Source organism: Thamnophis elegans, chromosome 13, assembly GCF_009769535.1.
Source record: "Thamnophis elegans isolate rThaEle1 chromosome 13, rThaEle1.pri, whole genome shotgun sequence".
Lineage (NCBI taxonomy): Eukaryota > Metazoa > Chordata > Lepidosauria > Squamata > Colubridae > Thamnophis > Thamnophis elegans.
This window is the reverse complement of record NC_045553.1, coordinates 21,635,771-21,653,284: the sequence shown is the minus strand read 5'-3', so window position 1 is coordinate 21,653,284 and position 17,514 is coordinate 21,635,771. Positions and strand designations below refer to the sequence as shown.

Here is a 17,514-nt window from a genome sequence, read left to right as displayed (position 1 = left end):
ACGCGGGAGGGGCCGGGGAGCCAAGGCCTTCCCGCTTCATGAGTTGTTTTCCGACCCATTTCGGCCCGCTGTGCCTTTGTGCGTGTGTGTGTGTGTGTGTCCGTGCTGAGGTGGGGTAGGCCAGTACGGCAATGGCGGTTGGGTTTTCTGAGGCCATGACGTCATGCGGGACACAACAAACACAAACGCCGTTACGTCGCGCGGGGGGGGGAGAGAGAGAGAGGCGCGGGGGGCCATGACGTCGCGCGGGGTGAAAGAGAGTGACGCCTCGCCGTGATGTCACGTGGGCGCGCGACGACGCCGTGACGTCGCCTCGAGGGGGCGGAAGCGGAAGCGCGGCGGCGGCAGCCGGGAAGCGGAGGGACCGGCGGCGGTTTCCTCAGACTCGCCCCTAACCCCTTCAGCGCGGACGCGAGGGCAGTCCCCCCCTTCGCCACCATCACGGAGGCCTGCCGCGGCTCAGGTCCCGGGAGCGGCAGCGGTGAGGACGGCAGGTGGGGTTGGGGGGGGGGGCTCCTGGAGCGAGTTGGTGATTGACGGGACCCCTGCTCTTTCCTCCCTCCCCCCCCGCCAGTCTAGGATCGTTTGAACCCGCAGGGTCTCCTTCACCGAGCTACCTGGAATGGGGGATGGGAGGGTTGCCTGGTCTGGGTGGTTGTGGGGTGGGGGGAGTTCTGGGAGGATTTCGGGGTTGGGGGAATATATACACACCCATATCACAAAAAATTCCGTTTGGCTAATTTGAGATGCCTTCTTGGTCACCTTTGCCTCTGACTTTTGACATATAAAACAAGTAAAACAGGCAACATTAAACGGTACCAGTTGACATAAAATCTTACAACACGGGAAGGAAATACCAGGAACCAAATTGAAAAAGAAAGAAAGAAAAGAACCTTTGCTGTCACTGCAGGGTCATAAATGCCCATCCTTTATGTTATTGGAGGCAGTAAAAGTAACCTATAACTTCAGAGTCACTTCTCTGCTTTGGCCAACCCTTGGATTGGACCTCAGGGCAGCCAGAGAAAATGAGAGAGAGAAAAAAAATTACATGGTCAGAGAATGCTGGAAAATGGAAATTTGAGTGTGGAAAAGACAAAAGATTTTTTTCTGACCTCTCAAAGGCTTCACTATAGAGTTGTGCAGTTTGGATTTGAACAACTGCTTAGCTGGAACTTTTTATCCCCCTCCTCCCCTCCTTGTGTTTTTCCAGGCACAAAATTATTTTAGAGAATAGTGGTTAGCTTTTCATCTGGCCAGGTTTAAAGTGGAATCTTCCAAATGTGTTGTGCTGCAATATTCATTGTTCACAGTAAGGAAACCTTAATGTAAAAGCTTTATTATAAGATGACGTGTAAAAATGTAATTAGCACTAGTTAGTCATCAAATATTGGATTTAATGGGTTTTAATTTTGCAAGGATACTTGGTTAAATGGAATAAAAAGTGTATATAGATTGTACAAAACTGGAGGAAATAGCAGATCCTGTCAAGACCAAAACAAAATTCAAAATGGAGAGATGTAGGTTTACAGAACAAATTTTAATGATCGCAAATGCTAAAGTGGTTAAATAAAACTTAATAAAATGTGGACATTTAGAATGAGGAATTCTGGGTGAGAAAAGGATCTTGGAATTGTAGCTGAGTGTGAGTCCATATGATAGGATGCCGAAGATCAGTAGGATTATCTTCTAAAATGTAAATGCATTTTTGTGCTGTGATACAGATCAAGGTGTATTTTCCAAATCATAGGAAAGGAATAGTTTTCTTCTGCACTGGTCAGATTCTACACAGAGTATTATGTCCAATTCTGAGCATCATAACACTAGAGGTTTTTAAGAAGAGATTGGACAACGCTTTGTCTGAAGGGGTGTAGGGTTTCCTGCCTGAGCAGGGGGTTGGACTAGAAGATCTCCAAGGTCCCATCCAACTGTGTTATTCTATTCTATTTCTACTCTATTCTACTCTATCTCGGGAAGCTGAGTTAAATACATGCCAGTTGCCAAGTGCCCGAATTTACATCATGTGACCCTGGAGATGCTTCACTGGTTGTAGGTGTGAAGATTCAGCCATAAGTCACTCCCCCCCCCCCCCAGTGCTGTTGTAAATTCAAAACTGTGACTAAATGAATAGTTGTAAATCAGGGATTTTTGGAAGAGCAGTTTGATAATAGAGCCCATTATGAGCCACGGTGGTGCAGTGGTTAAGAGTGCAGTACTGCAGGCTACTTCTGCTGACTGCTGGCTGCCTGCAATTTGACAGTTCGAATCTTACCAGGCTCAAGGTTGACTCAGCCTTCCGTCCTTCCGAGGTCAGTAAATGAGGATCCATTGTTGGGGGCAAGAGGCTGACTGTAAACTGCTTAGAGAAGACTGTGAAGTGGCATATAAATCTAAGTGCTATTGCCACCTTCCTGCCTTTCCCTGTTTCCTTCCTTCCTATTAGCAATGCATGCAGTCCTTGACATACGACCATTTGTTTAGTGACTGTTAATAACAGCACTGAAAAAAGTGACAAACATTTTTCATATTTATGATGGTCTCCATGGTCACATGATCAAAATTTGGATCCTTGGGAACTGACTCATATTTATGACGGTTGCAGTGTCCCAGGGTCATGTGATCACCCCTTTTGTGAACTCCTTGACAAGCAAAGTCAGCAGGGAAGCCGAATTCATTTAACAACCATGTTACTAGCTAAACAATTGTAGTGATTCACTTACTGACTGCAGCAAGAAAGGTCATAAATGGGGCAGAATTTACTTAACAGCTGCCCTGCTTAGCAGCGTAATTATGGTCATAAGTGGAGGAGGACTACCTGTACTACAGTTTGGATTCTTTCCCTGAGCATGGATTGAATTCAATAACGTATATGGTTTCTTTTCATTCTTTTAATTTTTGAGCTGTTTGAGGAAATCAATTCTGGAATAAGGGAACTTTGCTCCTTCTAATAAGTCTTGCAAGCTTCGAACTTTGAATTATTTCTGATCTGAATTGTTTCCTAATTAAAAATCTAATATCCTCCAGCCATTGTGCACACTAGACAGCAAAGTTTAAAAAGAGCCTGGCAGTTTGAATTGTGGTGTCTATACCCATAGCATTTTTTTTCTTAGAAAGTATCCTGCAGTGGCTTATTCCTAGTTGGAGCCCAAAAGATAAACAGTAGTGGTGGAAGCAGCATGTAGAGAAAGAAATTGTCAGCGCAGATGGACAAAAATGTGTTATTCTTGTTCAGGTATATGGCTAAATTGCAGTTGCATATTCATTCCATTTCCTTTGGCCTTAAAGAGGCACTTTTTAAAGGTAGTTTTGGTTCAGGAATTAGATAAGATACCTGGGAATGCTAATTAAGAGTCATTCAGGAAAGTGTTGCTTTTTATCAGTTAGGGGTATATGTGAGCATCCCCTTTTCTCCCCAATTAACTGAAATCTGCATAGTGATGAGAGACACTCCAATTGGCACAATTGCTTTGCTGAAAAGGTTGGAAGGGACCTTGTAGGTCATCTAGTCCAACCCCCTGCCCAAGCAGGAGACCCGACACCATTTCTGACAGATGGCAGTCCAGTCTCTTCTTGAAAGCCCCCAGGGATGAAACTCCCACAACTTCTGAAGGCAACTTCTGATCCATGGGTTGATTGTTCTCCCTGTTAGGAAGTTTCTCCTTAATTCCAGGTTGCTTCTTTCCTTGATTAGCGCATAGAAATGCATAGAATAACAGAGTTGGAAAGGACCTTGTAGGTCATCTAGTCCAACCCCCTGCCCAAGCAGACCCTACACCATTTCTGACAAATGGCAGACCAGTCTCCCCTTGAAAGCCTCCAATAATGAAGCTCCCACAACTTCTGAAGGCAACTTCTGTTCCATGGGTTGATTGTTCTCACTGTCAGAAAATTCCTCCTTATTTCCAGATTGAATCGTTCCTTGATCAGTTGCCATCCATTATTCATCGTCTGGCCTTCATGTGCTTTAGAATATAGCTTGACCACCTCTTCCTCTCTGTGGCAGCCCCTCAAGTATAGGAAGACTGCTATCGTGTTTCCCCTGGTCCTTCTCTTCACTAGACTAGCCATGCCAGTTCCTGCAACCTGTTTTTCATACATTTTAGTCTCCAGTCCCCTAATCATCCTGGTTGCGCTTCTCTGCACTTTTTCTAGAGTCTCAACATCTTTTTTATAGTGTGGTGACCAAAACTGGATGCAGGATGCTAGGTGTGGTCTTACTAAGGCTTTATAGAGTGGTATTAGTACCTCCCTTGATCTTGATCGTATCCCTCCGTTAATACAATTTAGGATTGCATTGGCTTTTTTGGTTGTCACTGCACACTGCCACCACCACACACATTTTCAAAGGAAAGAGTATATAAATATACAGTGGCATTGAGAGTGAGCTCCCAACCTGTTTACATTCCTCAGACAGTGGTTAGTATCTTCACTGATTCTCTTGAGACATATTACTGTCAGTAATGGTGGACGCATGTAGAATAGAATAGAATTCTTTATTGTCCAAATGTGATTGGACACACAAGGAATTTGTCTGGTGCAGATACTCTCAGTGTACATAAAGAAAAATAAAAGATAGAAGAAAAATAGAAGGTCGCAAAAGGAGAGCCACATGACCCCAGGACACTGCAACGATCATAAATGCAATTCAGTTGTCACGCATCCCAATGTACATCACAGATGATGATTTAAAGGTGTATAGCATCCAACACCAGAAGCAAGGGATGGAAATTGATAATGGAGAGAAGCCACTTAGAACTAAGGGGGAATTTCCTGACAGTGAGAACAATTAACCATTGGAACTCCTTGCCACCAGAAGTCGTCGATGCTCCATCCTGGACACTTTTAAGAAGAGACTGCACACCTACTTGTCTGAGATGGTATAGGGTCTCCTGCTGGAGCAGGGGGAAGACCTCCAAAGTCCCTTCCAGCTCCCATTCTACTCTATATACACCTCCAGGGTCTCTTACCCAGATCCCTCAGCGATCCAGCCTGTTCCCCTGAATGTTCCATGCATTGACCGTGCCGTCCTTTGATTCCCTTTGCACATCCACCTCCAGGTCTCAAGATGTCCAATACAGTAGAACAGAACAGAATAGAATAAATAGAATAGAGAATAAAACAGAATAGAACAGAATAGAGACAGCTGACACTGGAACACCATCTGTCGGCTGTGACCAGGGGGGCCTTTGCCCAGGTTCGCCTGGTACACCAATTGCGGCCCTATTTGGACCGGGGGGGCACTTCAAACAGTCACTCACGCCCTGGTCACCTCAAGGCTGGATTATTGCAATGTGCTCTACATTGGGCTACCCTTGAAAAGCGTTCGGAGATTACAGCTAGTCCAGAATGCAGCCGCGCGGGCAATACTGGGTGTACCGAGATACACCCATGTTACACCTGTCCTCCGCGAGCTGCACTGGCTGCCAATTGGTCTCCGGACGCAATTCAAGGTGTTGGTTATTACCTTTAAAGCCCTACATGGCTTAGGACCAGTGTATCTGCGAGACCGCCTACTGTCACACACCTCCCAATAGCCGATAAGATCCCACAGATTGGGCCTCCTTCGGATGCCGTCAGCCGGACAGGGTCGGCTGGTGGGCCCCCGGAGGAGAGCCTTCTCTGTGGCTGCTCCGACCCTGTGGAATCAGCTACCCCCAGAGGTCCGGACCTTACCTACTCTCATGGCCTTCAGGAAAGCTGTTAAAACCTGGCTGTTCCGGCAGGCCTGGGGCTGTTGACCTTATTGTTAAGGTCCAGCCCCGATTAGATCGAATGTGTGTTGTGATTTTTAAATTATTCTTTTTACTTTTCTTTCTTTTTCTTCCTCTTGTAAGCCGCCCGGAGTCCTTCGGGATTGGGCGGCCTATAAATTCAATAAATAAATTCAATAAACAATTCAATAAATAGAATAGAAATTCTTTATTGGCCAAGTATTATTGGACACACAAGAAAATTGTCTTTGGTGCAGATGCTCTCAGTATACATAAAGAAAAATAAAATAGAATACATTCATCAAGAATCATAAGATGCAACACTTAGTGACAGTCATTGATTACTAATAAGCAATCAAATTATACTAGGAAACAAATCAATATAAATTTTAAAGATACAAGCATCATGGTTAGTGTCATAAGTGGGAAAAGATAGGTAGTAGGAAGGAAGAGAAGAATAATAGTAATACAGTCTTAGTAATATTTTGACAGTGTTGTGTGAATTAGTTAAGCAGAGGGATTTCATTCAGGAAAAAAACTGTCCTTATGTCTAGTTATTCTGATGTGCAGTGCCCTATAATGTCGTTTTGAGGGTAGAAGTTGAAACAATTTATGTCCAGAATGTGAGGGGTCTGTAGACATTTTCACAGCCCTCTTTTTGACTCATGCAGTGTACAGGTCCTCAATGGAAAGCAGGTTGGTGGCAATTGTTTTTTCTGCAGTTCTAATTATCCGTTGAATTCTTATGTCTGTCTTGTTGGGTTGCAGAGAATTTGTGGCCTTTGTCAAGTTGTTTTTATGTGTTCGTGGCCTAAAAATGAAAGACAAAGGGATGTTTTATGAAAATAAGAACTGCATCAGCTCCCCAATTGCTTTAAAGAAATTATCCTTGTGACCATTGGGCTTAATCCCTTTCTTTAGTCTGAGAATTATTGTAGTCCTTTATATTTTTGCCTACCCAGATTCCAAGTATCTTCGCATGCCTTTACAGGAGGGATCCAATATTGCTGGATTCCCCCCCTCCCCCCCTCTCTGTTTGACCTTGGCAAATGTCCATAATTTTTTCCAGCCCACCAATTAAACTCTAGTAGCTGAAAGGGAACTTCCATGCATCCATAACACGGTCAATTAGAAACAATAGTTTCTGGTCCCTTCTTGTATCTGCATGTCCTCATCAATTGTCTCTTTTCGCTTCCTCAACAGAGCCCAGAGACCAACCTTCCTCTGACGTTATGTCCTGTCTGCGGGCCTTGTGTTAAACTGCTGCCTCCTTCTAAGTGCCCAGCAGCACTGGCAGTGCCTATCTGAAGATCCCAAGTGTTTCAGTCTTCGTTCGTTGTTGCATTGTATTTATTTGGCCAGACACCCTAGGGGAGATCTATGTATACCCCAAGTGGCTCGATGTTGCCCAGTGGCCGAAGGCGAAGAGGGCAAGACGGGAGTGCCTTGCCCAAGCAACCTGAAAGGAGCTTGGCATCTGCCTTGCCTGGGGCCCTCTCCATAACTGCCCTCTGTACTGCTTTGGCAGAGCCCGCCTGGCTCCGGATTCACGGGGGCACTTGTTCTCGCCAGGAGCTGGGGGTTGCTGATGTGCTGGGATACATTGACCCGGATCTACTTAAAGGTGAGAAGGAGACAAGTTGTTCTGACACAGCTCCCCAAACACAACCAAACCTCTGTACGTAATCACAGATTCCTTTATTAGGAATGCCAGCAGCCCCAGCAAAAAGTTTCTCTCTCATTGCAGGCTAAGAAATCCGGCCGGCCAGAAGATGAATAGTTGTCTGCCACATCTATTCATCTCCACCGCCTGCCTTTTATCCCCAGAGCTAGGGTGGCTCTTCCGTCTCAAGGACCAGCCCATAGATTTCCACTGCCCTTCTCTCCTCTGCCTTCTGTGCATCTGTGCATCAGGCACTAGACCCAGCTGTTCATCCTCTTCCTCCTCTGGCCGGCGGCCGAGAGCGACAACATGAGTGCTTTTAAAGATAACTATAGATTGGCCTGAGTGTGAGATCCTTTGCTGTTTATTTGGCCAGAGCCATGGTCACCTGCGTCAGTTGCTCAACCCAGGGTGGATTTAATTTAAATCAAGTCGATTTAAATCACAATTTAAATCACTAGTAAAAAGGCTTGGTTTAAATCAACACGATTTAAATCATAATTTTAAAAGAACAACTATCATCTCTGTCCCGCAGCGGCTCCTCTGATCCGCTGTTGACTCACTGACCATCCCATTCACTTTACTGGGACAGCTGGTGATGCGGCAGGGACACAACACAGTGAGGGATGTGGCGGGCAGCAGGTGAGTGGATGCCCGCTGATAGGTGCTGCATGATGAATCTGAAATGACAGGTGCTCTTTAATGTTTGTATTTGTATTTGTATTTATTGGACATTTATAGGCCGCCCTTTTCCCTGAGGGGACTCAGGGCGGCTTACAATCAAAAAGGAAAGGGAGTGTAGGACAGTACAAAAAGAAATGTGAACAAAAGTAAATTAAACAATAAAACTCAACATTCACTCAACATTCGGGAGGGGCAAAAATAGACTTATCCCCAGGCTTGACGGGCTAGCCAGTTCTTGAGGGCTGTGCGGAAGGCCTGGACGGTGGTGAGGGTACGAATCTCCACGGGGAGATTGTTCCATAGTGTCGGAGCCGCAACAGAGAAGGCTCTCCTCCGAGTAGTCGCCAGTCGGCACTGACTGGCGGATGGAATACGGAGGAGGCCCACTCTATGCGATCTGATGGGACGCAGGGAGGTAATTGGCAGAAGGCGGTCTCTCAAATAGCTAGATCCACTACCATGGAGCGCTTTATAGGTGGTGAGTAGGACCTTGAAGTGCACCCGGAGATTGGAGATGTTACATTTATAAGCTGCTTAGAAGGTTTCACTTTCATTTTCACTGCTCGCCCTGCCTCCTCACACTTAGAGCCTGGTGGTACAGATGCATTTCTCTTCAAACAATCATACAGTTTGTAGTGTACATAGATTTGCAAAACAAGGGGATAAAGGAATATTCCTGAACTCTGTTTTATGATTTATCTCACGGTTTCTGTGAAAGTGTGTGAATGCATCAATGCAGGGCATGTTATCTCAGGTTGGAACACGTATCCCATCCTCTTTTCGTAAGGCGATATTTAGAATGCAAACAAATAATAACTGGAAGGTGTGCCATTATTGCACAGGGAACAAAGTGCATAATTATTGTTTTAATTCAAGAACTTAGTGCTTCCACCCTCCTTCCTCACACCCTTTCTTCCCTTAATTCAAGCTTGTTGTACAGCCTTCCTGTAAAGCAGGGGTCTCCAGACATGGATGGACTTCAACTCCCAGAATTCCTCAGGCCAAGTTGTAAAATTGCCAAGGCTGGAGCCCCCTCCCCCCCCCCCCCCCCCCCGTGTAAAGCACGAGGTCAACTTAAATATGGTGCAAAATATAAATTGTGGGTGGGACAATGTTTAATTTTCAGCTGTACCACTGGCTGGTTATCTGTGGTTTTTTAGCAGTCTGCCTGAGTGCACTGCCCTTGAACACTTCTGCAAGATATTTCAGCTCTTCCTGTTCTACCATGACACGAACAAATCATTCAGGGCCTTTTTTGTTTCTGTTTTCTGTTCCTAGAAATTTCAGAAGCCTGCATAAAGTTCACATTTTCCCCTCAGAAAAAAAGGAGTGGTTTCCATGAGCTCTGTAGTTTAAAAAAATAACTGATACAAATAAATAACGATTACTGTATTTTTCAGAATATAAGACGCACCAAGATTTTAAAGAGGCAAATTTTTTAAAAAAAGTTTTTGCACTCTGCAGACCTCCCCAAAATAGCCCGTTTTTCGTGAAAACGCGCTCTTTTTTTTAAAAGGACATGAATAGCCTTTAGGAGGCTTGTAGAGTGCTCGGAGGGGGGCGAATTGGCATGCATAGCCTCTAGGAGATTTATAGTGTGTTCCTGGGGGTTGGGGGAAATTGAGTAAAAAATGGCCCATTTTTTCGCTCATTTCTGCCCTCCCCAGCCCCCAGGAGCACTCTGAAAGCCTCCTAAAGGCTACACACAGCCATTTTGGTGAAGGGGGCGGGGGTTCTGGAGGCAAAAAAAAATGCTGTATTCAGTGTATAAGACGCACTCAGTTTTTCAGCCTCTTTTTTGAGGGAAAAAGGTGCGTCTTATACTCCGAAAAATAAGGTATCTAGGCAAGTATTCTAAATGTTCTCAATGTTGATAAAGCAAAGGAGATCATTGTAGATTTTAGAAACCAACATGGTCCTACTCCACTCAGTTTCAAGGATGCAATTGTATGAAATATTTGGGGTGCAGATAACTAAGAATGTGAACTGGTCTCTCCACATATCATCCTTAGTGAAGCTTGCAGTCTCTGCAGTTCCTGCGTTGGATGAGGAAACCACATCTTTCTCCTTCTCTCCTGGCTACTTTTTACAGAGGCTCGATGGAGAGCGGTTTAACAAACTGCTTCCGTTTGGTTTGGTGGCAGCAATAGTGCCTCAGATAGAAAGTCCCTACCGAGAGTACTGAGGACAGCGGAGAAGATTATAGGAAGTTTGCTTCCTGTTATTCAGGATGCTGTTAATAAGCGATATGTCCTGAGAGCTCGAAGCATCGTTTGAGACCCCAGACACCCAAGTTATGGTCTGTTTCTGTTGCTCCCTTCTGGGAGGATATTTTAAAGTATTAATAGTAGGACTACTACAGCTTTGTTCCCTAGTCTGGTAAAGTTGCAAGATTAGTTTTTCTCGCCATGTACATGTATACATCTGGACTAGACTGTATTGTTTCTCTGTGTCATATTACATATATGGGTATTTGCATAATTTTGTATGCATGCATGTACAGGGACGCGGTGGCTCAGTGGCTAAGCTGCTGAGCTTGTCGATCAGAAAGGTTCAATTCGGCGGCTCAAATCCCTAGCGCCGCGTAACGGAGTGAGATCCCGTGACTTGTCCCAGCTTCTGCCAACCGAGCAGTTTGAAAGCATGTAAAAATGCAAGTAGAAAAATAGGGACCACCTTTGGTGGGAAGGTAACAGCGTTCCGTGCGCTTTCGGCGTTGAATCATGTCAGCCACATGACCACGGAGATGTCTTCGGACAGCGCTGGCTCTTCGGCTTTGAAAGGAACATGAGCACCGCCCCCTAGGAACGACTAGCACATATGTACGAGGAAAACTTTTACCTTTGTATGTATGTATGTATGTATGTGTATGTATGTATTTATTTATTTATTTTGTCATGTTTAGGTAGTGTAAAATTGGAGGTGGTGACCCTTTGAGAGCGGTATGGAGTGAAATTTCATTTTAATGTATGCCAATTAGTGTACATTCAAAGTGACAACAAAGTTAGCCTAAGTTCTAAGAGTGGCCGGAACATTTTTTTAAGGGAGATAACAAAATCTTTGAAAGCCACTGTTACGTTGCACTGATGATATTTTAATTTCTTTGTTGTGAGGTATTGACAGTCAGGCGACACATAGGTGCCATACATTATTGTTAGGGTTATTGTTGGCGTTATGCTACGTAACGATGCTAACTCATCTTCAGTTCAGTTTTTTCCTACTGAAAGTGGAGGTTAAATCGTTGCCAGCTAATGTAATTCGTCTTGTGTACATATCAAATGCCAATATATTATTCTGATTATGACAGGGGCACTTGCTCCATGTGAAAAACATTTTAAAACCGAGCACATTTTGAATCTTTTGTTGTTGTTATAACCATGGTGAACTGGCATTAAAACAGGATTTTCAGTTCCTTGACTTGGGGAGGATCTGCGTGCAACCGATTGGGAACAGTATTAAGCATTTCTTGGCACTTGTTTAAAACCTCAGTATCCTTGTTTCTTGTTCTCCCAAAGTTGATTTTGGAGAGCATAAAACTCAGAGAGTTAAAAATATAAATCAAATTTAAGAGCTTTGTTTTTTACATTTACGAGCTCTGAATCCACTGAATTGCTTCAGGAAACAGTAAAACCTACTGATTCACAGCCCCAGCCTTGGAGAAGATGGAACACAGTAGAACTAACCAATAAATCAGCATTCTTTCCACCAAAATGAATAAACAATGAACATTTGTATTAATCCACCTGCCACATGGACATCTGCACCAGCAGTTATGGATCTGAATTAGAAGAAGTTTCTTTTTTAAAAAAAAATATGTGTTTACTATATTATAGAATGGAGTGGAGTGGAATGGAATGGAATAGAAAAGAGGAAGGAATAGAATAGGAATAGAATAGAAATAAAATGTTATAGAGAATTGAATGTAGAATAGAATTCTTTATTGGCCAAGTATGAATGGACACACAAGAATTTGTCTTTGGTCCATATTATTTAAATTATTTTTTTAAAAATTATTTAAATTTAAATTTTTTAAAATTATTTAAATTTAAATTTTTTAAAATTATTTAAATTTAAACTTTTTAAAATAATTTAAATTTAAACTTTTAAAAATTATTTAAATTTAAACTTTTTTAAATTATTTAAATTTAATTTTTTTAAAATTATTTAAACTTTTTTAAATTATTTAAATTTAATTTTTTTTAAATTATTTAAATTTTTTTAAATTATTTAAATTTAAATTTTTTTAAATTCCTGAGCAATTCTGTGAGACCATATCTGAAGAATATCCCAGTAACCGCAGGCTTTATTGAAAGATCAGAACGTTGGGTGAATAATATTGCAATATTGTGCTACAGACCTTCTGGGTTGTAAACCGGAAGGCTGAATCTGGGAAATGAGGAAGAGTTTCTGCCCATCCACTACTAACGGAAATGACTCTTTGATTCTGTCTCCCTCCTCCCAGACTACTGCATGAACCCCCAGACGGTGCTGTTACTCCGGGTTATTGCTGCTTTCTGCTTCTTGGGAATCATCTGCAGCCTTTCAGCGTTCCTTCTCGACGTCTTTGGGCCCAAGCATGCTGCGCTGAAGATTACGCGCCGTTACGCATTTGCTCACATCCTCACAGGTAGCTGGATTTTCCCACTACCCTTTGGGTTCCTCTGCGGAGGGGGGCGGCTTCCGTGGGGCTCCCACAACCACCTGTCCCTCTTAACTAGTCCATCAAATATTTTCATTTTTCAGAATAGAATAGAATAGAATAATACAATTTATAATAGAATAGAATTAAAGAGAAGGGAAGAGAAGAGAATGAAATTTTAGACTAGAATAGAATTACAGAATAGAATTAGAATAGAATAATAAAATTTATAATAGAATAGAATTAAAGAGCGGAGAAGAGGATAATGAAATTTTAAAATAGAATAGAATTACAGAATAGAATTAGAATAGAATAATACAATTTAGAATAGAATAGAATTAAAAAGAGAGGAAGAGAAGAGGATACCTGAGAGACCGCCTCCTGCCAGTCACCTCCCAGAGACCTATTAGATCGCACAGACTAGGCCTCCTCTGGATTCCATCTGCCGGCCAATGTCGGCTGGCGACCCCCCGGAGGAGGGCCTTCTCTGTAGCTGCTCCGGCCCTCTGGAACGATCTCCCCGTTGAGACCCTTACTACCCTTCCAGCCTTCCGCAAAGTGACCAAGACCTGGCTGTTCCGGCAGGCCTGGGGCTGTTGAATTATCCAGCCCCATCTTAGGTTATGAATGTTATTGAATTTTTAATTGTTTTTTTATTTTTTATATCCCACCTTCCCTTTTTATTTGTAAGCCGCCCTAAGTCTTCCGAGAATGGGCAGCATACAAGCTAAATAAATAAATAAATAAATAAATATTAAAATTTTAGAATAGAATAATAAAATTTAGAATAGAATACAATTGAAGAGAGGGGAAGAGAAGAGGATAATAAAATTTTAGAACAGAATAGAATTGCAGAATAGAATTAGAGAATAGAATTAGAATAGAATAGAATAGAATTAGAATAGAGAATAAAACACATTGTCTGTCTCTTCCTCTGTCTCCATCTCTCTCCCCCCACACTCCTCCTTTCTCTGTCTCTATCTCTGTCTTTCTCTATGTCTCTGTGTGTGTCTCTGTGTGTGTGTGTCTTACTCTTACTTTCTCTCTCTCTCTCTCTCTGTGCGTGTCTCTCCCTCTGTCTCTCTCTCTATGTCTCAGGGTGTCCGTGTTAGCCTGAGAAAGGGTCATTGCCCGTGTCCTCCTTCCCCGTGTTTCCACCCATGCGTCTTTTCCTTCTGCCCGCAGTACTGCAGTGTGCCACGGTGATCGGCTTCTGCTACTGGGCATCGGAGCTGATCCTCGCCCAGCAACAGCAGCACAAGAAGTACCACGGCTCGCAGGTCTACGTTACGTTTGCTGTCAGTTTTTACCTGGTGGCCGGAGCCGGCGGTGCCTCCATCCTGGCCACAGCTGCCAACCTGCTGCGCCATTACCCCACCGAAGAAGAGGAGCAGGCTTTGGAGCTCCTGTCTGAGATGGAAGAGAACGAACCTTACCCTGCAGAGTATGAAGGGATCAACCAGTTCCAGCCACCACCGGCTTACACGCCATAACGCTTCCCCGGACGCTGGCTGGGGCAAGGGAAGGGGGTGGAGCTTTTTCCAGCTCATCCCCAAAGTCAACCTGCACACAATTGCTTGGGAACGCCTTTCCCTTCTCTCTTCCTGGGACCTCCTCTTGTAGGTGTTTCTCCCTTCCTTCCTCTCTGTGGATCCGCCCCTTTTTACCGTTTCCTGTCTAGAGGAGAGGATGGGCGCCCAAGCGGAAGACTTGCTCATGCGGCGACCTCTGAAGCGGTTGTATTCAGAAGCAATGGGATGACCGTTGAGGCAGGGTTTGAACCTCAGGCATTTGGGCGGGGGCAGGAACTGCCCGATGTTTTTGAGCTGCGGGGACTCCAGAGAGAGAGTTCTGAAGAGAGGAAAAGGAAGGAAGGAAGGAAGGAAGGAAGGAAGCGAAAAGGAAAGCATGCAGACAGTTTGATTGGATGGGAAAGGGGTGGGTGAGTGGGTAGATGGGTGGGTGGAGGAAAGGGTGCCACCATTTTTGGCATTGGGCTAAAACATTTCGCACAGGTGGGCAGCGGAGAATTCAGCCATCCTGTCCCATCACCCACAGAACTCCTCTCCTTTAGGGGAGGGGGGAAAGAAGAGTGGAAGGGGACACACTCCGACCTTCGCCCCTAGGGCCAACAGGCTTGGCCTTCAGCCCCCCTTCCCCCTCTCCCGCGAAAGACACAGGACTCCTTCTCTATGCACTGGTTTGTGGAGAGGCGACGCCGTTTGCTCGACCCTCGTGCTTCCCGAAAAGCAGGGTTAACGTTTCCTCCCACTCCCGTTTCCTCCACTCCCACCTCCTGCCACTCCGCGGAAGCGTTTTGCACTTTTCTCTGCTCTTTTCTTCTTGTGGCTTCCTCTTTCCCTGATGGGGTTGTGGGCGGGTGGAAGGGGCCACGAAACGTGGTACACGAGGTTATCGCGACTACTGAGTTTCTTCCCTGGGGGAGAGGGGGCGTCTTGGGTCTCTAGCAAAGCACTCCCAGGGGGAGGCTCTCCTTCCATACGGTGTTCCCGCTGCACAGTTGCCAGGCCTTCAGCCCCTCTTCGCAAAGCAGCATATCAGAACCATGTTCTTCCCCCTACCACCACCACCAATGCAAGCAACAATATGCAAATACTGATTCTAAGCTCGATTCCCACTGTTATCTTTTCGATTTGTCTCCCCTTTCCCCCCCCCCCGACCGATTCCCACCTTTTTAATCTCAAAACCTTCTCCATATAGCCGTGATTGCAAACCTATGGCTCCTGCACCAAAGGTGGCATGCACGCCAATCTCCAGCTGCTGTTCTGGTTTCCAGTGCGCACATGCGTGCCGGAGCACCGTAAACCCAAAGACCAGCTGCAGATGCGCGTGCCATAAAGTAAAAGATCAGGCAGCTGACATGAGCATGCGTGTGCCAGCCACCTGGTCTTTGGGTTTATGGTGCTCCAGCACGCGTGAAGACCAGCTGGCCGTGGCGCATGCGCACACCGTAAACATGGAGACTAACTGGCTGGCGTGCACATGTGTTTCTGGCACTTAGGCATGCACGTGCATGCCGGTTTGGGTACTCAGTGCCGAAAAGGTTTGCCATTGCTGCCATATAGCCTCTGGCCCGCGATCCTTCTGACCTCCCCCCCACCCCCATTTCACAGGCAGACATCCTCCTGCTAGCTGCAGGTAGCAACTGAAAGAGCATTTCAGTGTTCACTTTCTGTACAAAGAGAATGATGGTTAAACCTTTTCCTTTTACTTTTTTTTCTCTGTCTGGAGGTAAACCAGCTTCAAATTAAGCCAGCAATGGGTTGTTTTTTGTTTTTGTTTTTTTGTATTCACTAAAATGTGCTTTTACTGACTGGGAGGGAGAGAGCTGACACAAGTGAGCGGCCTTGTTGAGGAATGTGTGTGTGTGTTTTAAAAGAAGATCAACACTGCAAAAGCAAGTAAAACCGGTGCGACTTGATGGAAATTTGTTCCTGTTCAGCGAGATGAAAAGATAATGCAGCGAAAGCCGCCCGCTTAGCGGTCAGAGGCTGCTTGCCATGACCCGGATGCCGAAGCCATCTTCCGCAGTTGTTTGGATTGTTCAAAAGTGAGAGAGGACTTTTCATTCTTTCCTTAGATGTGCCAGTTTGTGCAGAGCACATGGGAGCCTCTAGAGCGGTGTCGGAGCTTTTCAGACCGAGGGCCATAACAGGAGTGCTCATGTGCAGGCGCAGGCAAGTAACCGGAAGAGAAACCGGAAGAGCAGTTTCCCAGCGTGCAACGCACGGGAGCACGGGAAACCAGAAGAGCAGTTCCCTGGCACGCCTGCGGGGGCTGAGAAGCTGAGCTTCCGGTTTGCAGTGTGCGCAGGAGCAGGGTTCACTTGGTCTTCTGGTTTCTGGTGTGCATGCATGTGCAAAGACCAGCTGGCATGTGCGCGGCGAAACCTGAAAAGCAACTGGCAACGGCTGGCATACCTGGAGAGATGGCTCTGTGTGCCACTTCCATCATGCATGCCGTATGTCCGCCATCACGGCTCTATAACCTGAGCATGTTAACATGCCATCAGGGCTGGAAGTGGCAGGATGGGGACCCTTTCCCTGTCCTCCTACATGCACGGGAGAAAAATTGGAACAGAAATTTTCATTAGACTCTAAAGACTTCATGTTTTAAAAGCCAAAATGGACAAAGTTGTGGAATGTAGAAGAAAGGCAGTTCGGTTGGGTGTCCCAATCTCACTTTTGTGCTTTCCGTGCACTCCCAAAAATGCCACTGGGATCTTTTGCTCCCTTCAGATTGCTTCCTGCTAATTTGGCTTTAAATGTTCTGCACTTTTTTACTGTTTCCACCTGGTCCCTTGTATTGCAGCCCTGGTTAGAAGGCAGTATTGCAGACTGACTTTGTATTCCCACTGCCAGGAGTTCGATCCTGACCGGCTCAAGGTCGACTCAGCCTTCCATCCTTCCGAAGTGGGTAAAATGAGGACCCAGATTGTTGGGTGCAAGAGCCTGACTCTGTAAACCACTTAAAGAGGGCTGTAAAAGCACTTTGAAGCAGTCTATAAGTGCTATTGTCCTTCCCTCCCTCCCTCTTCCTTCCTTCCTGTTAGAATGCAGTATTGCATGCTAATTCTGCCAACTGCAACAGGTCGGTCCTGACTGGCTCAAGGTTGACTCAGCCTTCTATCCTTCTGAGGTGAGTAAAACTTAAAACGAGGGCCCCAATTGTTGGGATGGGGTGGGGAAAGAGCCTGACTTGTAAACCGCTTAAAGTGGGCTGGAAAGCACTGTGAAGAGTTTTGCTATTGCTTTTCCTTCTTCCCTCCCTCCCTCCAGTTAAAATGCAGCATTGCAGGC

At 45.1% G+C, this 17,514-nt stretch overlaps 1 protein-coding gene across 2 annotated transcripts; it reads left to right on the top strand.

Annotated features, from left to right (window-relative positions):
- The first annotated feature begins 279 nt into the window (after positions 1-279).
- On the top strand, positions 280-16,822 carry TMEM127 (transmembrane protein 127). Of its 2 annotated transcripts, none has more exons than XM_032229752.1 (4): positions 280-481; positions 6,912-7,332; positions 12,518-12,682; positions 13,880-16,822. In XM_032229752.1, the coding sequence occupies exons 2-4, from the start codon at positions 7,089-7,091 to the stop codon at positions 14,185-14,187; spliced, it is 717 nt and encodes a 238-aa protein (XP_032085643.1). In that variant the 5' UTR covers positions 280-481; positions 6,912-7,088; the 3' UTR covers positions 14,188-16,822. The 2 variants fall into 2 exon arrangements, with proteins under 2 accessions (XP_032085643.1, XP_032085644.1); XM_032229753.1 differs by having other exon boundaries at positions 280-494.
- Positions 16,823-17,514: the final 692 nt, after the last annotated feature.

Excerpts from the sequence above, each read along its gene's own strand:
- TMEM127 (XM_032229752.1), top strand. The coding sequence starts at position 7,089 with ATGTATACCCCAAGTGGCTCGATGTTGCCCAGTGGCCGAAGGCGAAGA. Across the intron at positions 7,333-12,517 it reads TGACCCGGATCTACTTAAAG|ACTACTGCATGAACCCCCAG; the intron begins GTGAGAAGGAGA and ends CCCTCCTCCCAG. Across the intron at positions 12,683-13,879 it reads ATTTGCTCACATCCTCACAG|TACTGCAGTGTGCCACGGTG; the intron begins GTAGCTGGATTT and ends TTCTGCCCGCAG.